General features: G+C 43.3%; 1 protein-coding gene across 1 annotated transcript in view; it reads left to right on the top strand.

The window, feature by feature from the left end:
- Positions 1-808: 808 nt before the first annotated feature.
- The window catches only part of LOC143933597 (uncharacterized), a 28,902-nt gene continuing 4,214 nt past the window's right edge, over positions 809-25,496 (top strand). Inside the window, exons 1-4 of the mRNA XM_077456545.1 lie at positions 809-939; positions 7,683-7,802; positions 9,808-9,954; positions 24,049-24,189. Coding sequence (XP_077312671.1) covers positions 888-939; positions 7,683-7,802; positions 9,808-9,954; positions 24,049-24,189 — 460 coding nt within the window. The 5' untranslated portion in view covers positions 809-887. The remainder of the gene's footprint in view (positions 940-7,682; positions 7,803-9,807; positions 9,955-24,048; positions 24,190-25,496) is intronic.

Below are 25,496 nucleotides of genomic sequence, written 5' to 3'. Positions count from 1 at the left end.
GAGCGTTTTGTCGGATAATCCGACTGTGTGTGGTATGCATCGGACTGTTTCCGTTGGAATATCCGTCGGACCCAATTTTCCAACTTGTTGGAAATATTTTCCGACAAACTGGTCCGGTCGGACATACTCTGATCATGTGTAGAGAATTCCAATCGGACAAAGTGCCACGCATGCTCACATCAAATTCCTACATCAAAGCTATTGGCTACTAGCCTGAACATAGTCCCATTGTAACGAAATAACGTCATCACGTTCTGAACGATCGTATTTTCCGACAACTTCGTCCGACCGTGTGTATGCAACAGTTTCGGACACAATCCATCGGACAAAATCTGACGGACAGAATCCATCGGATTTGGTTGTCGGAATCTCCAACCGTGTGTACGGGGGCTTAGTGAGGTGCAACTGCTAATCAATGTATTCATCAATTAATTATAGGCATGATAGGTTCTTTTTCCAAGTTTATGCAATGGATAATCTAAAGTGTAAAGTGTGGCAAACCATTGGGTCCAGTTTGCTAAAGGAAGGGCACTGGAAGAATATTGTGGATTGATTTATAACTTTTATTTATCTGGGATATTTTATTATTTTGTTTACTGTGGCTAAAGTCCAAATTGCACCATAGTGTGAGCCAAGACTGGAAGGAGAGCGAAATGTGTATTTAATGACTTTCCTGTCATTTCTTGCAAGTTTTAATCTCTTTATTGGTTTCACAGTCCACCTTCATTTTCTCCCGAATTGTGATCTCATTATAACCGCTCCTTTTCTATCTATGCCCCTCCCCTCCCCATCCTTACTCCTGTTTTTTGTTGTTTTTTTTGTAATATAAACCCTGTATAAGTAAAGGTAACCAGCCTTCAACAACCCACCTAGGCGACAACCTCCTAATGATGTTTCTTTTGGAATATTTTGTTCTTTTCCCAATTCTTGCAGCAACAGGTAAGTGGAAGTAATCTCATGAATTCCATTTATATACAAAGTAGCCTGTGCATAATACACAACCATGGGGATACTATTTGCATATCTCCCAACTTTGTAAGGTGGGGATACATGAGGACTAATGCACAAAAAATTATTGGTTTAGCCCAAATATATATATATATTTTTTTAACCACTTCAGCCCTGGAAGATTTGGCGGCCATTTTTTTTTGCAATTCGGCACTGCGTCGCTTTAACTGACAATTGCGCGGCTGTGCGACGCTGTACCCAAACAAAATTGACGTCCTATTTTCCCCAAAAACAGAGCTTTCTTTTGGTGGTATTTGATCATCTCAACGATTTTTATTTTTTGCGCTATAAACAAAAAAGGAGAGACAATTTTGAAAAAAACATTATTTACGAAAGGCAAATCCATTTTGCACTTGGAAGTGCAGTCGCTGTAAATCTAATGCCGCGTACACACGAGCGGACTGTATGGCGTACTTAGTCCGTCGAAACACATTTCAGCGGACAATCCGCTCGTGTGTGGGCTTCAGCGGACTTTTTCAGCGTGCAGTCTGGCGTACTAAGAATTTCGGATTTTTCGAAATACTGTCCGTCGTACTTTGGTTTCAGCGGACAGTCCGCTCGTCAGTAGGCTAGTTCGACGGACTAAGAATGGCGCATGCCCAGAAAGGATTTACACGGCGGAAGGGTGCTTTGCTGTGTCTTGGACTTCCTATTTCTAGTCCCGTCGTATGTGCTGTACACGTCATCGCGCAAGCTTTCGACGGACTGTTTGTGCATCCGTGTGTGGTCAAGTCCATTCAGTGGAAAGTACGACGGACTGTCCGTCGGATTGTATGACGAACTAAGTACGCCATACAGTCCGCTCGTGTGTACGCGGCATTAGGGGTAGATCTGAAATGAGGGGAAGCTCTGCTGATTTTATCATCCAGTCATGTGCAAGCTAAAATGCTGTTTTTTTTTGTCCCCCAGTCTTTGGCCGTCTTTAATATTGATTGGGCCCTGGGCAAAACTTTTACCCTGGGCAAAACTCCCCCCATGCACTTTTGCTCTTTCACCTGCTCTGAGACATACAATAAATAGCAGCTAGACTCAAAATAAGTTTACTGAATCAGATCAGGCAGCTATTGTGATTGGTTGCCAGAGGTTACAGTGTATCATTACCGCTCACTGACTAGTTGCTAGAGGTTACAGCACACATTATGGCTCCCTGATTAGTTGCTAGAGGTTACAGCACGATTTCTGCTTTTTTGATTGGTTGCTAGAGATTACTGTGGATATGACCTCAGGGGGGCATGATATGCATATCAATGCCGCTGGCTGCCCCTATTTACATATGAATGTCGGTAATTTACATGTAAACACAGGGTCTGCAGGTGAGCCATCTTTACACAACAATAAGGCAGAGCTGGGCAGCATTAGTAGCAGCACTTCACACTGGGATATCGGGACACAGCACAGGACTAAAACCTCAAGGGACGGAGGGAATTTAAACCAGGATAGTTGGCAAGTATGAGGCAGCTGCTTTAGGCCCCACAACAATGCCAGGGCCCAGGGCAGCTGCCCCTTTTGCCCTGCCTTAAAAACGGCCCTGATGTCCCCCTCAGATCTATAGCAACTTCCAAGTGCACTTGTAGTGCAAAGTGGATTTGCCTTTCATAAATACCGTATATACTCGAGTATAGGCCGACCCGAATATAAGCCGAGGCCCCCAATTTACCCCCAAAAAACTGGAAAACTTATTGACTCGTGTATAAGCCGAGGGTGAGACATGGCTGTCCATCCCTGTGTGTCCGTCCATCCCTGTGTGTGTGTCCGTCCATCCATCCCTGTGTGTGTGTCCATCCATCCATCCATCCCTGTGTGTGTGTCCGTCCATCCATCCCTGTGTGTGTATCCATCCCTGTGTGTGTGTGTGTGTGTGTGTGTATTCATCCATCCATCCATCCCTGTGTGTGTGTGTGTGTGTGTGTGTGTGTGTGTATCCATCCATCCATCCATCCATCCCTGTGTGTGTGTGTGTGTGTGTGTGTGTGTATCCATCCATCCATCCATCCCTGTGTGTGTGTGTGTGTGTGTGTGTGTGTGTGTGTGTGTGTGTGTGTGTGTGTGTGTCCGTGCAGCCTTGTGTGTGTGTCCAGCCTACCTGTGTCCCAAGCCTCCGTCCCGAGCCGCCGTCGTCCCGAGCCTCCTCCGTCCCGTGCCGTGCCTCCTCCGTCCCGTGCCTCCTCCGTCCCGTGCCGTGCCTCCTCCGTCCCGTGCCGTGCCTCCTCCGTCCCGTGCCGTGCCGATGGATCGCTGCTCTTCTCGGCAGCCATTCTACAATTCAAAATTCCGCCTCCGCCTGTGATAGGCGGAACACTCAATTTCCCAGCAGCCTGTGTTCCGCCTATCACGGACATCCTCTCATACTCGTCCGTAGTATGAGAATGAGCGGATGTCCGTGATAGGCGGAACACTGACTGCTGGGAAATTCAGTGTTCCGCCTATCACAGGCGGAGGCGGAGAAGGAGGCGCGGCTTTTGAATTTTAATGTCCGCCGTCTGTCTGCTCGATACGCGAGCTCGAGCAGTCAGACAGCGGCGACTCGAGTATAAGCCGAGGGGGCACTTTCAGCCTCAAAAAAGAGGCTGAAAATCTCGGCTTATACTCGAGTATATACGGTAACCCCCAATATTTTGTACTTTTTTCTATAATAAATATCCCCATTTTTTTGTTTAAAGTTCATTTTTTCTCAGTCGAAGGCCGATATGTATTCTTCTACATATTTTTGGTAATAAAAATTGCAATAAGCATATATTGATTGGTTTGCGCAAAAGTTATAGCGTCTACAAAATAGGGCATATATTTATAGCATTTTTATTATTATTATTTTTTTACTAGTAATGGCCAGAGATCTGCGATTTTTATCAGGACTGCGACATTATGGCGGACACATCGGACACTTTTAACACATTTTTGGGACCATTGGCATTTATACAGCAATCAGTGCTATAAAAATGCACTGATTACTGTAAAAAATGTCACTGGCAGGGAAGGGGTTAACATTAGGGGGCGATCAAGGGGTTAATTGTGTTCCCTATGTGTGTTCTAACTGTAGGGGGGTGGGACTGACCTAAAGGAAATTATAGATCGTGGTTCCTAGCTATTAGGAACTCACGATCTGCATGTCCTCAGCTCACAGAACAGGGATTGGTGTGTTTACACGCACATGTCCCTGTTCTGCCTCCCGTGCCCACAGATCGCTTGAGGCCGGCGGTCATCGGCACTCCTGTAATGCAGCTACGATGGTTCGCCCAGCGGAGCCAACCTGCCGCAGTATAACTGCAGTATAACTATAACTTTCTTTATTTCTGCATTCTAAAATAACATATATAATGCTTTAAAAGTTTTATAAAATTTTTAGTGCAGTAAAATAGTTAAATAATACATTTTAATAGAGATCCTTACATCAGGCCAAATGGAGGGACAACTGAGAAGGAAATAGGGACAGAGGGATTTTGTTCCTAAAGAGGGACAGTCCCTTCAAATGAGGGATAATTTTATATATATATATATATATATATATATATATATATATATATATATATATATATATATATATATATATATAGATAGATAGATATAAAAAATAAATAAATATATATATATATATATATGTATATATATATATATATATATATATATATATATATATATATATATATATATATATATATATATATATATATATATATATATATATATATATATATATACATATATATAAAATATGTGTGTGTGTGTGTGTATATATATATATATTTATATATATATATATTTTTTTTTTTATTATTTATATTATTTTATATTCTATTTTATTGGATTCTTTTTTGGAAAATCTATTTAATTTATTTATTTGATTTTGATTGAAATTTGTTTTTTGAATTTGAATTCAATATAGAGATACAGGGAGGAAAGAGGGTGCAGAGGCGGTCCTCTTACACACTAAAACCAAAAGGAATGCTTGTGGACTATCCCCGGTATTGATAGACAGAGAATCAACTTCAATAAAAAGTCTAATTCATTACATATAAAAAATATACAAATGAACAAAATCAGTATTTCAAATAAAAATGGAAATTAAAGCTTACAGTATACAATTACTCGTAGTTTTTTCCCAAAGGGAATATCTGGTAATGGAGTTAGCCTCATAGATTAAGGATCCTCTACTAGTTGCACGGTCTTAATGCTGCTTCGTCAGGAGGAGTAATCTATAAAAACAGGTAATTTATTTAGGATATATATATATATATATATATATATATATATATATATATACATACAGATTAGCAGGCATATAATATTAGCAAAACAGCAATAACACTAACACTGAGACTTTGCTTACCAAAATGCCCAGAGCCAAAAATGGTCCCAAAATTGCCAGTTAGTTTCCCCGTGTGGAAGACATGGGGGATTGTTAGCAAAGAGTATATCTAAGGTAGCAAAAATGTATAGGGTAGAGGATAAGTGATATACAGGATTCCACTGAGTTAAAAAGACAGGAGGAAGAGAGGAAAAGGGAGAAGAGGAAGGAATGAAGGAGGAAGAAGGACAAGGGGGGGGGGGGGGGGGGTGGAGAAGGAGAAGGGAAAAGGAACTGAGATGGAACAAGGGCGGGGGGGGGGGGGGGGGGGGTTGAATTGAAAACAAATTTTGTCCGAATTTCGGTTCTCTATTTCAGATTCATTTAAATTCCTTACTATTGTAATTCGGTCATTCAGATACGGTCGAATTTCCAAATAAGTGAAAGTTTGTCCGAATTTTGATTTAGAATGAAACAAACCGCACACGTCCTGTTTTTGTTGCATGGTAACATTGGTCCAACTTGGACCTATGTAAGTAAAAATATTCCATACCGGCAGGACCCCCGTGGAAGCTGACAATTATTGTAAAAGTTTTTTCAGTCCTGTCCTGAGCGGCTGTCCTTCTGCATAGTGAAAACAGGAGGGGTTGCTTGCTTGGCATGGCCACCATTCAAAAAATGGGAGGTGGGCAGTGAGGTCTGTCTAAAGAGACAGCAACGTCCAAGCAGCTTGCTTTGAAGGAGGGTCCATCTGATTAAATCCGAGGACTACAAAATACAGAGAGGAGCGCAAGACCAAAACCAGATGAAAGTGTTCAAGATAATTGTAATTGTTGGTAAAAAGTCATTAAACACAGTCAAGCATTTGGGGGTGACACGTTTTATCCTGTCTTGAGCCCTGATGAAGGGGTTGTGGTGTGTATTCTTCCTTGTGTCTCAATAAATAAAAGATAAGAGGAAAAGCTCTGTTATATTAGGCAAACCTAATATGAGGGTATCTAAACATATTTAACCTACACTATATTGTCAAAATTATTGGGAAACCTGCCTTTACACACACATGAACTTTATTGGCATCCCAGTCTTAGTCCGTAGAGTTCGATAATGAGTTGGCCCACCCTGTGCAGCTATAAGAGCTTCAACTCTTCTGGGAAGGCCGTCCACAAGGTTTAGGAGTGTGTCTATTGGAACCATTTGACCATCCATGGTCAGGTGAGGTCAGGCACTGATGTGGACGAGAGGGCCTGGCTTGCAGTCTGTGCTCTAATTCATCCCAAAGGTGTTCTGTCAGGTTGATGTACAGGCCAGTGAAGTTCCTCCACCCCAAACTCGCTCATCCATGTCTTTGTGGACCTTGCTTTGTGCACTGGTGTTCAGTCATGTTGGAACAGGAAGGGGCCATCCCCAAACTGTTCCCACATAGTTGGGAGAATAAAATTGTCCAAAATGTCTTGGTGTGCAGATGCCTTAACAGTCCCCTTCACTGGAACTAAGGGGTCAAGCCCAACCTCTAATAAACAACCCCACACCATAATCCCCCCTCCACCAAATAATTTGGGCCAGTGCACAAAGCACAAGTCACTAAGGTCCATAAAGACATGGATGAGCGAGGTTAGGGTGGAATCCTGACCTCAACCCAATAGAATACCTTTGGGATGAATTAGAGCGGAGACTGCAAGCCAGGCCTTCTTGTCCAACCTCAGTGCCTGACCTCACACGCGCTTCTGAAAGAATAGTCAAACATTCCCATAGACACACTCCTATACCTTGTGGACAGCCTTTGAGTTTAAAATTATACAGCTGCAAAGGGAAGGCCAACTCAATATTAAACCTTACGGACTAAGAGTGGGATGCCATTAAAGTTCATGTGTGTGTAAAGGCGGGTGTCCCAATACTTTTGGTATTATAGTGTATAATTAGATCCCAAAGCTCTATTTTAGGTTTGCCTAAAAGGATGGTAGCTGAAGATACTGTATATACATTAAAGCTGCCCATACATTAAGCAGTTTTCTTTCCTGTAACTACACATCGCAGGAAAGAAAATTGCTTGATTCTCTCATTAACACATTTAGTTGATGGGGGAATACCTCCCATGGAGCCCCAGTATTCGGCCAGTGGGAGGTTGCCCAGCTGTCAGAATACAATGATCATTGCCAGTGACTTTAGTGATCAAACAAAAAAATTCTGGCAGGCTGGTTATACTGAAGCCAATTGATGATCTAAGATAACATTTTTTACAAAAGATCTGTTATATTGGGATTTTAAGGGCCCTTCCTATGTGGTAACATATTGCAAGTTGAAGTCCCTACAATAAAGCGAAAGTGCTATAACAATTCAAAAAAAGACTGCAATGCTGATAGCTGTATAACGTATTACATTTGTTCTCTTTCAGGTCAATCTTTACAGTGCGCTAATTGCTTTTCACTCAACTCAGATTCCTGCACAGGAATTTTTAGTAGTGTCTGTCCATCTGGCTATGTGTGTGCATCTCAGTATTCAGTCTCTGTAGTAGGTACGTAGATGATTTATCTTTAATATGCATGTGTTTGATTTAAGCACATTTCCATTTTATTTTAATAAAAAATATGTAACACTTTGCTTGAGCAAAGAGACGGTCAGTACACTTCATTACATAACTGTAGGATGGCCATAAGCACCATTCACTATTCAACCGATGTGTGATTCAATCGAAACCCTCAAATCAGCAAACAATTGAATAGCCATAGCTTCTCTTTTGATTGATTTAGATTCACTTTAGGGTAGATTCGATCAAATTGAGTTGATCGCCAAGGCAGAAAATGATCTATCTTTTTGCATTGAAAGACAGCACAGGGACGCTTCATGAATACATCTGTACGTAATCCACCCAGAAACAGGAAACCTGGGGCACTGATCATGGCCCCAGCTTAAACTGTAACATAGGCAGGAATTTTAAAGATACAGAAGCTGCATACTCTGTAAGTGATTAAATCATCTGCTTGAGGTGATTATATGTTTTAGAAGTTAAAGCGGACCTTCCTAGGCTCATGACATCATGTACAGCTCTCACTCTCACTCTCGTGAGAGTTTGCCAGGAAGGGAGGGCGGGGTGAGTCATAACAGGGTCAATGAGAGCTGCAGAGCCGGAGGCGTGCCTCTGTGTGTGTGTGTAAATCCAGGAAGTGAACAGGCAGCAGCTTCAGCTGCCCACAGTTAAAATAGCTACAGCCAGACTCAGTGGAGGGAGATTTCTGCAGCATTTTTGGCAAGTACAGAATCACAGTACTGTATATACTCGAGTATAAGCCGAGTTTTTCAGCACATTTTTCTTGTGCTGAAAGTGCCCCCTTCGGCTTATACTCGAGTCACTGCCGCCTGCCTACCTGATCAGCGTGTCATGCAGACAGACTGCGGCCATTCCAGTGTGAAAAAGACGCGCCTCCTCCTCGTCCTTGTCTGTGATAGGCTGAACATTGACTGCTGGGAAACTGAGTGTTCTGCCTATCACAGACCAGGACGAGGAGGAGGCGCAGCTTTTGTACGCTGGAATGGCTGCCGTCTGTCCTGCGTGACATGCTGATCGGGTATGCAGAATGATCAGGGGGACATCCCGACTGCTCACCGCTGCATTTAAACAGCATCCCACCCACAGAGAGCTTGCAGATCATCACAGGTAGGCTGCAATGGGAACAGTGAGGTAGGCAGATCTGCAAAGGGAGGCTGCAATGGACAGGGAGGCTGCAATGGACAGGGAGGCTGCAATGGACACAGTGAGGTATGCAACTGCAGATGGGCATTGTTGACCCTCTTTTCCACTTACAGTAGCTGCACATTTCTAACTCTCAGCTTATACTCCATTCAATACGTTTCCCAGTTTTTTTTGTTTTTTTTTGTGGTAAATTAGGTGCCTCGGCTTATACTCGAGTATATATGGTATATATAAAATAATATGCAAAGTGGTTGGAGGGAAGCTTCAGAATGGCAAAGATATTTTTATTACAAATTATGTGAGCAGACTGCAGTTCTTCTTTAATTCTTTACTTTTAGTGTAAGGTTACAATCTATATTTTTATAAAGCAGGGCTGGACTGGGACAAAAATTTGGCCCTGGACTTCATCCACACCAGCCCACTTTAATTTTGCAAACAAGCACAAAAACAATATTTAAAACTATACACAATTGTGCAAAAAAACATAAGTAGCATAACATAAGGAGTCCTCACTAACCTCTTTTATTATTTCACTTATTCTCCTCTGTATTTTTCTCATCTTTCTCACATCACTGCGTGAAGTTGAGGGGCAAGTCGCGCAGCCATTACTTTGTCACTGAAATCGGCCCACTGAGTCATCGGCCCACCGGGAAACTCCCTGTAGTCCTGATGGCCAGTACATGCCTGTTATAAAGTAGAACTCAAGGGCTTAGTGCAGCTTTGAAAATCTTCATGTAGTGGCCATGAGGGCCTTGGTCAGGTCTTGCACCTTATACCTTTGAAGAACAATCACTGTAAGAAGAATTTATTTTCATATATTTTTTTGCAGGTTCTCTTATCCTCCAAAGCTTTAACAGACTTTGTGCACCAAAAGCAGAATGTAGTGTCACTGGATCTTACACGAGTCAAACTGGTACATTCAGGATAGCCACCACGTGTTGTGACACGGACAACTGCACTCCGGCAACTCCCCGATGTAAGTTGAAGATAATCTTTTGTCCAAATGACCAAACGATTATATTGTGTAGACAACAATTAAACTTGGCTAATTAACCACATGCCGACCGGGCCATAGACGGCTACAGCGCTGTAGTTTTTTTTCTGGATGGGCGTCCATGGATGTCCTCCCAGAACCTTGCTCTCGCGCACCCACCTGGGGCGCAATCCCGCAAACATCTGTGATTGTAAGACCCGGCGCATCATGGATCGCGGTAAAAAGCCGCTGGCAGCGGCTGTTTACCACGTGATTGCTCCGTTAAATGCCGGAGCGATCACTTGTAAACAAACCGGCGTCATGTCATGACGCCGGTTCCTCCCTCCCCTCTCTGTACTTATCGGTACAGTGCGAGGGGAGAGGGGGAGAGATGGCAGCAGCGCTGTTGGCTACAGTGCCTTGCAAAAGTATTCGGCCCCCTTGAACTTTTCAACCTTTTGCCACATTTCAGGCTTCAAACATAAAGATATAACATTTTTATTTTTTGTGAAGAATCACCAACAAGTGGGACACAATTGTGAAGTGGAACGAAATCTATTGGATTTTTGAAACTTTTTTAACTAATAAAAAAATGAAAAGTGGGGCGTGCAAAATGATTCGGCCCCCTTGCGTTAATACTTTGTAGAGCCACCTTTTGCTGCGATTACAGCTGCAAGTCGCTTGGGGTGTCTCTATCAGTTTTGCACATCGAGAGACTGAAATTCTTGCCCATTCTTCCTTGCAAAACAGCTCGAGCTCAGTGAGGTTGGATGGAGAGCGTTTGTGAACAGCAGTTTTCAGCTCTTTCCACAGATTCTCGATTGGATTCAGGTCTGGACTTTGAGTTGGCCATTCTAACACCAGGATACGTTTATTTGTGAACTATTCCTTTGTAGATTTTGCTGTATGTTTGGAATCATTGTCTTGTTGGAAGATAAATCTCCGTCCCAGTTTCAGGTCTTTTGCAGACTCCAACAGGTTTTCATCCAGAATGGTCCTGTATTTGGCTGCATCCATCTTCCCCTCAATTTTAACCATCTTCCCTGTCCCTGCTGAAGAAAAGCAGGCCCAAACCATGATGCTGCCACCACCATGTGTGACAGTGGGGATGGTGTGTTGAGGGTGATGAGCTGTGTTGCTTTTACGCCAAACATATCCTTTTGCATTGTGGGCAAAAAGTTGGATTTTGGTTTCATCTGACCAGAGCACCTTCTTCCACATGTTTGGTGTGTCTCCCAGGTGGCTTGTGGCAAACTTTAGACAAGACTTTTTATGGATATCTTTGAGAAATGGCTTTCTTCTTGCCACTCTTCCATAAAGGGCAGATTTGTGCAGTGTACGACTGATTGTTGTTCTATGGACAGACTCTCCCACCTCAGCTGTAGTTCTCTGCAGTTCATCCAGAGTGATCATGGGCCTCTTGGCTGCATCTCTGATCAGTCTTCTCCTTGTCTGAGCTGAAAGTTTAGAGGGACGGCCAGGGCTTGGTAGATTTGCAGTGGTCTGATACTCCTTCCATTTCAAAATGATCGCTTGCACAGTGCTCCTTGGGATATTTAAAGCTTGGGAAATCTTTTTGTATCCAAATCCAGCTTTAAACTTCTCCACAACAGTATTACGGACCTGCCTGGTGTGTTCCTTGGTCTTCGTGATGCTCTCTGCGCTTTCAACAGAACCCTGAGACTATCACAGAGCAGGTGCATTTATACAGAGACTTGATTACACACAGGTGGATTCTATTTATCACCATCAGTCATTTAGGACAACATTGGATCATTCAGAGATCCTCGCTGAACTTCTGGAGTGAGTTTGCTGCACTGAAAGTAAAGGAGCCGAATAATTTTGCACGCACCACTTTTCAGTTTTTTATTTGCTAAAAAAGTTTAAAATATCCAATAGATTTCATTCCACTTCACAATTGTGTCCCACTTGTTGGTGATTCTTCACAAAAAATTAAAATTTTATATCTTTATGTTTGAAGCCTGGAATGTGGCAAAAGGTTGAAAAGTTCAAGGGGGCCGAATACTTTCGCAAGGCACTATAGATGTGTAGTGCCCACAGTGCCAATACTCTCCCCATATTGTGCAATACTCTGCCAATACACTGCAACACTGTGCAATACTCGGCAATACTCTGCCAATGCTCTGCAACACTCTTCCAATACTCTGCCAATGCTCTGCAACACTCTTCCAATACTCTGTAACACTGTGCAATATTCTGCCAATGCTCTGCAACACTGTAATACTCTGCAATACTCTGCAATACTCTGCCAATACTCTGCCAATACTCTGCAACACTGTGCAATATTGTACCAATACTCTGCAATACTCTGCAATACTCTGCCAATACTCTGCAACTCTGCAATACTCTGCCAATACTCTGCAACACTGTGCAATACTCTGCAACACTGTGCAATACTCGGCAATACTCTGCCAATGCTCTGCAACACTGTTCAATATTTTGCCAATAGTCTGCCAATGCTCTGCAACACTGCAATACTCTGCCAATACTCCACAATACTCTTCCAATACTCTTCCAATACTCCACAATACACCACAATACTCTGCCAATACTCTGCCAATACTCTGCCAATACTCTGTCAATACTCGAAAATACTCTGCCAATACTCTGCCAATACTCGACAATACTCTGCCAATACTCGACAATACTCGACAATACTCTGAAATAAATTTTAACAGAAACAAAGAATTTATTTATTTTTTTACCAAATTTTCAGTCTTTTTTAATTTATAGCGCAAAAAATAAAAAACCCAGAGGTGATTAAATACCACCAAAAGAAAGCTCTATTTGTGAGAAAAAAAAGGATAACAATTTCATATAGGTACAGTGTTGCATGACTGAGTAATTGTCATTCAAAGTGTGAGAGCACTGAAAGCTGAAAATTGGTCTGGTTAGGAAGGGGGTTTAAATGCCCAGTGGTCAAGTGGTTAAACGCCCTAACTACTAAGCAAGCTATTCTCAAATGAAAGGCATTGGAAGTCAGGCACTGATATAGGAGACATCTACCAATGCCATTAAAAATAAATAAAAACAGCCCCTCCTCTTACACTGAATGGTCAACTCTCCCTAACAACTCCAACCCATGGTGACAACATGGCTGCAATGAGCCCACCCTTTAATAGTAAGGGGGGCTGGGTTATCCATTCCTTCAGACTATTGGCTCTTGTGACCCAATTGACCAGGGCAATAGGCTATGCCTTTAGGTTGCTTTTTTTTTTTTTTTTCTGATATCAAACCTGTGATGTTGTTAGCCAAACTTTTGCAAAACCCAGAGATTTGCCACAGACCAGAATAGCATTGAACACTAACCTCAGAGGTTGCTAAAGTTTCCTAGTATTGACAAAGCAGCTGCTCAGCACAGGACTTGAAATGTAGCAGCGAACACTGTAGAAGCGGTGCCAACTTCAATGATTTCCAGCTTCCAGGAAATTCCTCAGGTATGGCACATTGTGTACATCCTTTGATTCAAGCTAAACCTCTGGAAATACAACATATTGCAATTAGTATGGAGACGCCTGCCTTTACACGCACGTGATCTTTAATGGCACCCCAGTCTTAGTCCGTAGGGTTCAATATTGAACTGGCCACTCTTTGCATCAATTTTTTCTGGGAAGGCTGTCCACAAGGTTTAGGAGTCTGTCTATGGGAATGTTTGACCATTCTTCCAGAAGAGCATTAGTGAGGTCAGGCACCAATGTGGACAAGAAGGCCTGGCTCGCAGTCTCCACTCTAATTTATCCCAAAGGTATTCTATTGGGTTGAGGTCAGGACTTGATTACACACAGGTGGATTCTATTTATCACCATCAGTCATTTAGGACAACATTGGATCATTCAGAGATCCTCGCTGAACTTCTGGAGTGAGTTTGCTGCACTGAAAGTAAAGGAGCCGAATAATTTTGCACGCACCACTTTTCAGTTTTTTATTTGCTAAAAAAGTTTAAAATATCCAATAGATTTCATTCCACTTCACAATTGTGTCCCACTTGTTGGTGATTCTTCACAAAAAATTAAAATTTTATATCTTTATGTTTGAAGCCTGGAATGTGGCAAAAGGTTGAAAAGTTCAAGGGGGCCGAATACTTTCGCAAGGCACTATAGATGTGTAGTGCCCACAGTGCCAATACTCTCCCCATATTGTGCAATACTCTGCCAATACACTGCAACACTGTGCAATACTCGGCAATACTCTGCCAATGCTCTGCAACACTCTTCCAATACTCTGCCAATGCTCTGCAACACTCTTCCAATACTCTGTAACACTGTGCAATATTCTGCCAATGCTCTGCAACACTGTAATACTCTGCAATACTCTGCAATACTCTGCCAATACTCTGGCAATACTCTGCAACACTGTGCAATATTGTACCAATACTCTGCAATACTCTGCAATACTCTGCCAATACTCTGCAACTCTGCAATACTCTGCCAATACTCTGCAACACTGTGCAATACTCTGCAACACTGTGCAATACTCGGCAATACTCTGCCAATGCTCTGCAACACTGTTCAATATTTTGCCAATAGTCTGCCAATGCTCTGCAACACTGCAATACTCTGCCAATACTCCACAATACTCTTCCAATACTCTTCCAATACTCCACAATACACCACAATACTCTGCCAATACTCTGCCAATACTCTGCCAATACTCTGTCAATACTCGAAAATACTCTGCCAATACTCTGCCAATACTCGACAATACTCTGCCAATACTCGACAATACTCGACAATACTCTGAAATAAATTTTAACAGAAACAAAGAATTTATTTATTTTTTTACCAAATTTTCAGTCTTTTTTAATTTATAGCGCAAAAAATAAAAAACCCAGAGGTGATTAAATACCACCAAAAGAAAGCTCTATTTGTGAGAAAAAAAAGGACAACAATTTCATATAGGTACAGTGTTGCATGACTGAGTAATTGTCATTCAAAGTGTGAGAGCACTGAAAGCTGAAAATTGGTCTGGTTAGGAAGGGGGTTTAAATGCCCAGTGGTCAAGTGGTTAAACGCCCTAACTACTAAGCAAGCTATTCTCAAATGAAAGGCATTGGAAGTCAGGCACTGATATAGGAGACATCTACCAATGCCATTAAAAATAAATAAAAACAGCCCCTCCTCTTACACTGAATGGTCAACTCTCCCTAACAATTCCAACCCATGGTGACAACATGGCTGCAATGAGCCCACCCTTTAATAGTAAGGGGGGCTGGGTTATCCATTCCTTCAGACTATTGGCTCTTGTGACCCAATTGACCAGGGCAATAGGCTATGCCTTTAGGTTGCTTTTTTTTTTTTTTTTCTGATATCAAACCTGTGATGTTGTTAGCCAAACTTTTGCAAAACCCAGAGATTTGCCACAGACCAGAATAGCATTGAACACTAACCTCAGAGGTTGCTAAAGTTTCCTAGTATTGACAAAGCAGCTGCTCAGCACAGGACTTGAAATGTAGCAGCGAACACTGTAGAAGCGGTGCCAACTTCAATGATTTCCAGCTTCCAGGAAATTCCTCAGGTATGGCACATTGTGTACATCCTTTGATTCAAGCTAAACCTCTGGAAATACAACATATTGCAATTAGTATGGAGACGCCTGCCTTTACACGCACGTGATCTTTAATGGCACCCCAGTCTTAGTCCGTAGGGTTCAATATTGAACTGGCCACTCTTTGCATCAATTTTTTCTGGGAAGGCTGTCCACAAGGTTTAGGAGTCTGTCTATGGGAATGTTTGACCATTCTTCCAGAAGAGCATTAGTGAGGTCAGGCACCAATGTGGACAAGAAGGCCTGGCTCGCAGTCTCCACTCTAATTTATCCCAAAGGTATTCTATTGGGTTGAGGTCAGGACTCTGTGGAAGCCAATCAAGTTCCTCCACCCCAAATTCTCTCAACCATGTCTTTATGGACCTTGCTTTGTGCACTGGTCCCAATCATTTGGTGGAGGGGGGATTATAGTATGGAGTTTTTTTTTCAGGGGTTGGGCTGCAAAAGATGGGCCAACTTAACTACTTCAATACAGGGCACTTTCACCCCCTTCCTGCCCAAGCCAATTTTAATTTTTCAGCGCTGTCGCACTTTGAATGACAATTGTGCGTTCATACAACACTGTACCCAAATTTATATTTTTTTCCCCCTCAATAGAGCTTTCTTTTGGTGGCATTTGATCACCTCTGCGGTTTTTATTTCTTGCAATATAAACAAAAGAATAGTGACAAGTTTGAAAAAAACACAATATATTATTTACTTTTTTGCTATAATAAATATCCCAATTTAACCTCCTCGCGCCCGCCCTATAGCCGAATGACGGCCGTAGGGCAGGCGCATTCGTCCGGGCGGTCGTCCCTGGACGGCCCGATGTTTACTTCCGCAATGCGCGCCCCCGCGGGCGCGCATCGCGGAAGTTCTGTGTTCGCAGTGTCCCCCGGGGACAGGCAAACACAGATCGCTGTAAACGGCCAATCACAGCGGCCGTTTACAACGCGATCGGCGTGTCCAATGGGAGATGATCTCATATGTAAACATATGAGATCATCTCTCAGCGCCGCTCTCCCTCCTCACACAGAGTGTGAGAAGGGAGAGATGAACGGCTGCAGCGGCAGCCGTTCTGCTTCGATCTACAAAAAAAAATGTAAAAGAAAAATAAAAGTGCCATCCATCCTCCCCCAGCAGTGCCATCCATCCTCCCCCAGCAGTGCCATCCATCCTCCCCCAGTAGTGCCATCCATGCTCCCCAGCAGTGCCATCCATGCTCCCCAGCAGTGCCATCCATCCTCCCCCAGCAGTGCCATCCATCCTCCCCCAGCAGTGCCATCCATCCTCCCCCAGCAGTGCCATCCTGCCCCAGTGCCATCCACCCCAGTGCTACCTGCCCCCAGTGCCATCCACCCCAGTGCTACCTGCCCCCAGTGCCATCCACCCCAGTGCTACCTGCCCCCAGTGCCATCCACCCCAGTGCCACCTGCCCCCAGTGCCATCTGTCATCAGTGCCATCTGTCATCAGTGCCACGTATTAGTGCCATCTGTCATCAGTGCCACGTATCAGTGCCATCTGTCATCAGTGCCACGTATCAGTGCCATTTGCCATCAGTGCCACCTGTCAGTGTCACGTGCCATCTGTTGTCAGTGTCACGTGTCATCAATGCCACTTATCAGTGCCATCTGTCATCAGTGTCACGCATCATCGGTGCCATGTATTAGTGCCATCTGTCATCGGTGGCACGTATTAGTGCCACGTATTAGTGCCATCTGTCAATAGTGTCACGTATTAGTGCCACGTGTCTTCAGTGCCACGTATTAGTGCCACGGGTCATCAGTGCCACGTTTCATCAGTGCCACATATTAGTGCCATCTGTCATCAGTGACACGTATAAGTGTCATCATTGCCACGTATCAGTGCCATCTGTCATCAGTGTCACGTGTCATTGTCCTGGTGCTTCAAAAGTGTAATAAATAGTCAACAAGTTAGATGTGTAATTTATGTTCCTAGAACACATGATGGCGCTACCTGCATGTTGGGCCTCTATGTAGCCAGGCTGTGAAAAAGTCCCACACATGTGGTATTGTAATACTCAGGAGGAGTAGCAGAATTTTTTGGGGGGTGTCATTTGTGGTATACACATGCCACGTGAGAGAAATAACCTATTACAATGACAATTTTGTGGAGAAAAAAAAAATGAAAAATCTTAATTTTGCAAAGAATTGTGGGAAAAAAATGACAACATCAAAAAGCTCACTATGCCGCTTACTAAATACCTTGGAATGTCTACTTTCCAAAAAGGGGTCATTTGGGGGGTATTTGTACTTTCCTGTCTTGTTCGGGTCACAAGAAGTGAGATCAGCCACCAGTACATCAGATGTGATCAATTTTGTGCGATTCGCACCACAGCTTGTAGACTCTCTAACTTTCACAAAGACCAAATAATATCCACTAATTTGGGTTATTTTTACCAAAGATATGTAGCAGTATAAATTGTGGCCAAAATTTATGAAGAAAAATTAATAATTTGCATAATTCTGTCACAGAAACAAAGAAATATGCGTTTTTTTTCAAAATTTTCAGTCTTTTTTCATTTATAGCGCAAAAAATAAAAACCCCAGAGGTGATCAAATACCACCAAAAGAAAGCTCTATTTGTGGGAAAAAAAGGACAAAAAATTCATTTGGGTACAGTGTTGCATGACTGAGTAATTGTCATTCAAAGTGTGAGAGCACCGAAAGCTGAAAATTGGTCTGGGCAGAATGGTGTTTAAGTGCCCAGTAAGAAAGTGGTTAAAAAAAAATAAATAAATAAACTTTTTCCTCAGTTTAGGCTGATATGTATTCTTCCACATATTTTTGGTAAAAAAATAATTCAATAAGCGTATATTGATTGGTCTGCGCAAAAGTTATAGTGTCTACAAAATAGGGATAGGTTTATGGCATTTTTATTTATATATATTTTTTTTACTAGTAATGGCAGCGATCAGCGATTTTTGTTGTGACTGGGACATTACGGCGGACATATTGGACACTTTTGATACTATTTTGGGACCATTCACATTTATACAGCGGGGATAGATTTATAGCATTTTTATTATAATTTTTTTTACTAGTGATGGCGGAGATCTGCAATTTTTATCAGGACTGTGACATTATGGCAGACACATTGGACACTTTTGAAACATTTTTGAGACCATTGGCATATTTATACAGCGATCAATGCTATAAAAATGCATTGATTACTGTTTAAATGTGACTGTCAGGGAAGGGGTTAACACTAGCTACTACCATTCCGCTTCACCAACAGGTTCTATTCTGGGCGGGGATCTTCCCTTCAAGCAAAGGTAGCTGGAACAGCCAGCAACTCATGACCCAAATACAAAAACTCCCTCTGCACAGGTGTCCCAAGATCAACTTGCACGCTTACTAATAGCCATAGCACGGCAGAAAGTCTGATAACTAGCCCCTCCTCAGGTTAAATCCCTGATCAGGATCATCATCTTAGGCCCACTAGTACTATCAACCTCATCCACGGACCATGTGCCACTTCAAATACTCAGCAGAAGTTCTCCAAAGACTAATGCCGCGTACACACGAGCGGACTGTATGGCGTACTTAGTCCGTCATACAATCCGACGGACAGTCCGTCATACTTTCGAATGAACGGACTTGACCACACACGGATGGCCAAACAGTCCGTTGAAAGCTTGCGCGATGACGTATACAGCACGTACGACGGGACTAGAAATAGGAAGTCCAATACACAGCAATGGCCTGTAAATCCTTTCTGGGCATGCGTCATTCTTAGTCCGTCCGACTAGCATATTGACGAGCGGATTGTCCGCTGAAACCAAAGTATGACGGACAGAATTTCGAAAAATCCGAAATACTTAGTACGCCAGACTGCACGCTGAAAAAGTCAACTGAAGCCCACACACGAGCGGACTGTCTGCTGCAATGTGTTTCGGCTGACTAAGTAGGCCATACAGTCCGCCCGTGTGTACGCGGCCTTAGGAATACCAACACAACATTTTCCATACAAAAAATCCTTCAAAAAGAACAACTACTAAAGACCGGACAACAAACAACCATCAAACACAGGAAGATTTCTACTCAACCACAACAATTAGCATGCGCCTTGATTAACGCCAGGTCTGCAGTCAAACACAGACTGGAAGTACACGACTTCATCACCGAGAACAACTTAGATTGCCTCTTCATCACCTAAAGCTGGCTAACCCCTGACTGCAACACCATCCTCACCGAATTGGTGCCGAAGAACTACAGGATCCTAACCAAGCACCGGAAAGGAAAAAAAGGAGGAGGCCCAGCAGTGATCTTTAAATCTCACCTGGTGCTCACCAAACCATCTTCACAAAACCCAGTGCCTTTTATGGAGACCCTGATGCTACATCTTCTCAACACCACATGACACCACTCATATTCTACTATGCTACACAGCCAGGACCAAAGTCCAATCTTCTTTCACCCCTCACGGAATTCATTGCAATACACACCCTTAAATTCAAAAATTTCCTGGCACTCTGAGATTTTAACCTCTGGGCAAACGAGCCCCAAGACCCTACCGCCTGCATCAATCAACTGGAAGAACTGGGTCTCCAGCAACTGATAAAGACACACCCTGGACCTCATCTTTAAACAAAACATTGACTTCAACATACTTGACAACATGACATTGCCATGGACGGACCACCACGCCAGAAAATTCAAAAGCTCCTCCAACATCACCCACGAAAAACGTAAACCTGCAACAACAACACATTGGACCAGATCGCAGAAAAAACTGTACTCCGAATACTTCAAAACCACTTTATCCAATAAGATAACTACAATGAACTTAAGCCATTCTGCGGAGCAAGCACTCAACTCTTGCTCCCACTGAACAAGGCATTACTACAATCGACAGACTCAGTAGCCCCAAAACGCAGGACTCTCATCAGGAAAAAAAAACTCGGGATGGTTTAATGGCTCCCTCTCTATACTAAAGCAAGAACGCAGAAGAGCTGAAAGAACTTGGAGAAGAAATCCCACAGAGGAAAACCACTCAAACTACAAAGGACTCACAGAGAATTATCACAAAAGCAATCTTCAAAGCTAAAAAGGATAATTTCTCATATATACGATTTCAACGGCCTTAAACCGCCCTTGGGAACTGTTTAAAATAGTCACTCAATCAATGAACCCGGTATGCCTAGAGCCCCCAGCAAACGAAAACCCAGGATTACTGCAACAAACTGTCTGATTTTTTCATCGATAAAGTCGAAACAATCAGGACATTTTTTTTCAGAAGATAACAGCCAACCTTAGCCATCAAAAACAAAAAGATGATATCTACACCAACATCCCACAACCGCCGAAGTGTTCGCTGACCCCAATTACCGCGGACACCACTAAAAACATCATCAATAAACTCCATGACAGTACATTACCAATTGACATCATCCCCACAAAACGACTGAAAGAATGTTCTGACATCGTGGCTCCCACTATAACGCACCTCATAAACCGATCATTCCAAGAAGGGAACGTTCCTGGCACCTTCAAACAAGGCATCGTCAAACCCCTGCTAAAGAAATCTAACCTCGACCCTCAGGACCCAAACAACCGTAGGCCGGAGATGGCAATGTTGTGTTGGTATTCCTTAGTCTGTGGAGAACTTCTGCTGAGTATTTGAAGTGGCACATGGTCCGTGGATGAGGTTGATAGTACTAGGGGACCTAAGATGATGATCCTGATCAGGGATTTAACCTGAAGCCTTAACACCATTTCCAAGATCATGGAGAAAGCTGTAGTACAACAGTTACAACTCCACCTGGATACACACAAACTACTGGACCCGCTGCAATCAGGCTTCCGCCCGGGCCATAGAACAGAAACAGCTCTCCTCAAGATATGGGACGACGCCCTCGAAGCAGCAGATGACGGAGAGTCATGTCTCCTGGTACTGTTAGACCTCAGCACAGCGTTTGATACAGTAGACCACAATACTCTACTCGTCCGCCTCACAGAAGTAGCAGGAGTCAAAGGTTCAGATCTCCAGTGGTTCACGTCCTTCCTAGGAAATTGTTCACAGACAGTGAAACTAGGTGAATTCTTCTCTGAATCCCGGGCAGTCACGTGCGAAGTCCATCAAGGATCACCCTTGTCACCAGTCCTCTTCAACATTTACATCCGCCCACTCCTCCAAATCATCAGATGTTCAGACCTCTGCTTCCACTCGTACGCTGACGACACGCAACTTTATTTCCGTATCACTGTACAAAGAGATCACCACCAACAACTAGAAAATTGCCTCAATTTAATAGATGACTGGATAACCACCAACTCCCTCAAACTCAACAAATCAAAGACAGAGCTTCTTATCCTACACCCAAACCATAATTCCGTAACCAAAACCTCCTGGACACCACCCGCCATCTTTGGGCAGACCATCTCCCCAAAGACCAAGGCCAAGAGTCTCGGGGTCATTTTGGACTCACAAATGTCAATGGATGCACAAATAGGAGCAGTAGTCAGTGGTTCTCACCATCTGCTAGGCCTGCTATGCAGACTCATCCCTTTTATCCCAAAGAAAGACAAAGCAGTGGTTGTTGGAACAATCATTAATTCATGACTGGACTACGCAAACTCGCTTTACATAGGATTACCACAATATCAACTTGCGTGATTACAACTGATCCAAAACACGGTGGCAAGGCTGATAACAGGAAAAAAAACCCTGGGAATCAATCTCCCCTTCCCTGAGGAACCTACATTGTCTAACCGTAAAGAATCAGATCACATTCAAGACCCTGTGCCTCACCCACAAATGCGTGCATAGAGACGCTCCTCAATACCTAATTGAGAAAATAAATCATTACACACCAAACCACAGTCTTCGATCAGCTAACAAAAACCTCCTCCTCGTGCCCAAATCCCGGTACAAATCAAAGGGGATCGCGGAGATTCACTGTCCAAGGACCACCGTTATGGATCGCTCTACCAACCAACATCCACCTGGAAGAAAACCACCAGGCCTTTAGGAAAAAACTCAAGATCTTCCTCTTCTAGATGATGGACACCTAAGCTCTTCACAGCGCTTTGAGGCAATTCAGTTCGCGTTGTGCGCTATACAAATATTTCATTCATTCATTCACTAGGGGCGATCAAGGGGTTAAATGGGTTTAAATGGGTTGAAATGGATCAAGGGGTTACCTAGGGAGTGATTCCAATGCCGCGTACACATGATTGGACTATGCGGCGGACTTAGTCCGGTGGACCAGAGTCCCCCGGACAATTCGATCGTGTGTGGTGCTCCAGTGGACTTTTTCTTCCCAAAAGTCCGGCAGACTTAGAAATAAGACTGGCTTCAAATTTGTCCGCTGGACTCGGCTTTTAGCAGACAATCAGTTCATCTGTGTGCTAGCCCAGCAGACTAAAACCAACGCTAGGGCAGCTATTGGCTACTGGCTATGAATTTCCCTATTCTACATCATCACGTTTGAATCCGCCGGACTTTTGGAGTGATCGTGTGTGGCCAAGTCCGTTCGTTTGAAAGTCCGGCAAACCTCAGCTGCAAAGTCCAGCGGACAATCCGCCTGACTAAATCCGCCGGGTAGTCCGATCGTGTGTACGTGTCATAACTGTAGGTGGAGGGGACTCACAAGAGGAGGAGACCAATCGGTGTTCCTCTGTACTGGGAACACACAATCAGTCTCCTCTTCCCTGACACACACAGATCCATGTCCCTGCTCTGTTTCAGGAAATCGCGGGTGCCTGGCGGAGTTTGCGGCTACCGGGCACGCGAATCGGCTCCCAAGTGACATGGCGTGGGTGCACCCCCTAGACGGCCGGGAAGCAAGTGGTTAATATTGAACCCTACAGACTAAGACTGGGATGTCATTAAAGTTCATGTCCTGAAACTTTTGACAATATAGCATGTCAAAATTGCCATACCTGGACTTCATCTTTAATTGTTCTGTTTACTGTGCTATTCCTGTAATATGCTTCTTTCGTATATATTTCAAGCGGTTGTATAGTCTTTTTTACAACTTTTACCTACAGGTAAGCCTATAATAAGGCTTACCTGTTGGTAAAAAAAAATCTCCTAAACCTGTACGGTTTAGGAGATATTCCCCTCGCAATGCGCCGCTGAGTGCAGTGGCGCATGGCACGGGATTCTCGGCTGAAAGTCCGGCAGACGCCGGACCCTGCCGGAAAGAAATCTCCCGCGCGCATGCGCGGGAGTGACAACATGAGGCGATGTGAGTGGCCGGAGCCGCGATACCCGGAAGACATGCCGAGGGAACATGTCAGCTCTCTCGGCGTGTATTGGGGGAGATGTCGGGGGCTCGTTCTAAGGTAAGTATTTCATAATGAGCTAGTATGCGGTGCATACTAGCTCATTATGCATTTTCCCTTGCAGGTATGTAAAAAAAACAAAAAAAAAACCTCTGCAGGTTTATTACCGCTTTCAGTTTTCAACACCAGTTTTTCAATCCATCCATGACCATGGTATAGTAAAACTGTACCGGAAAGCTGTCCACAGAAAGGCAATTATGCGTTAACTGACCTTTCTTCTTTTTCCTATTTTATAAGTACCAAACACAAGTTCCCAACCTAACGGAGTGTGGTGTCAGCAGTGTTACTCAACAGACACATATGCCTGTACTGGCGGCTTGGTGCAGTGTAACGGGGAGCAGACCATGTGTCTTAAGAAATCTGAAATTAGGTCTACAGGTAGGTTAATGCCATTCACCAGACAATCTGGAATAAATATAAATGTATATATAAATATAAAAAAATGATATGCACTGACACAATGTTACTACCTGTAATTTCATTTTTCATCTTCATTAAAAATGAGAGAAATTAAAATATTTCCCTTCACCAAAAATTTGGTTAAAAATTTAAGACATTTCTAGAAAATAGGAATTAATATGGAGGGTGAATTCAAGGTGTTTTTTTTTTAATTTTTAGTAAGCTATAAATGGCTTTTGAGGATTAAAGATACTTTATGTTTTAGACACAATTATTCTGGACCTGCTCTTTTCGAAAAAAATATCCCCTCCCTATGAGCAGGGAACATAATGTTAAATGTTGAGCAAAAGAAGAACTCTTATGCCGCGTACACACTATCGGAATTCTCGTCGGAAAAAGCTCTGATGGTTTTTCTGACGGAATTCGGCTCAAGCTGCCTTGCCTACACACGGTCACATCAAATTCCGATCGTTTATAACGCGGTGACGTACAACACATATGACGGGACTAGAAAAAGGAAGTTCAATAGCCAGTAGCCAATAGCTTCTGTCTGGTAGTTGAATCTGAGCATGCGTGATTTTTGGCGTGTCGGAATTGCATACACACGATTGGAATTACCGATAGAAAGTTTTTCCGTCTGGAAAATTGAGAACATGCTATCAGTTTTTGGCTGGCGGAAATTCGGACAGCTAAATTCCGATGGAGCATACACACGGTCTCATTTTCTGATGAAAAGCTCTCATCGGTCTTTTTCTGGCCGGAATTCCGATCGTGTGTACGCGGCATTATGCCATGTACACACGAGCGGAATTTCCAACAGAAAAAGTCAGACGGGAGCTTTTCATCCTATATTCCAATCGTGTGTGTATGCTCCATCAGACTTTTTATGTAGAAAATTCTAACGGACCTAGAAATAGAACATGTTCTAAATATTTCTGAGGGAACCAATTCCTATTGGGAAAACCGCTGGTCTGTATGCTGTTCCGACGTACCTAAAACGACGCATGCTCTGAAACAAGTACGACGGAGGCTATTGGCTACTGGCTATTGAACTTCCTTTTTCTAGTCTCGTCGTACGTGTTGTACGTCACCGTGTTCCAGGCGGCCGGATAGTGTGTAGGCAAGACCACTTGAGCGGAATTCTGTCGGAGAAACCTTCAGAGTTTATTCCGACGGCAAAACCGCTCATGTGTACGCGGCATTACTAGAAATTTTCATACAAATGGACTGGTGGAATGGAGTGGTGGTATATATTTTGGGGTGGGCAGAAAACGATGCACCCGCAG

Source organism: Lithobates pipiens, unplaced genomic scaffold (assembly GCF_037356315.1).
Source record: "Lithobates pipiens isolate NorthernLeopardFrog02 unplaced genomic scaffold, aLitPip1_a1.2 Scaffold_27, whole genome shotgun sequence".
In the NCBI taxonomy this organism is placed as follows: Eukaryota; Metazoa; Chordata; class Amphibia; order Anura; family Ranidae; genus Lithobates; species Lithobates pipiens.
This window is presented reverse-complemented; position numbering and strand designations above follow the sequence as displayed.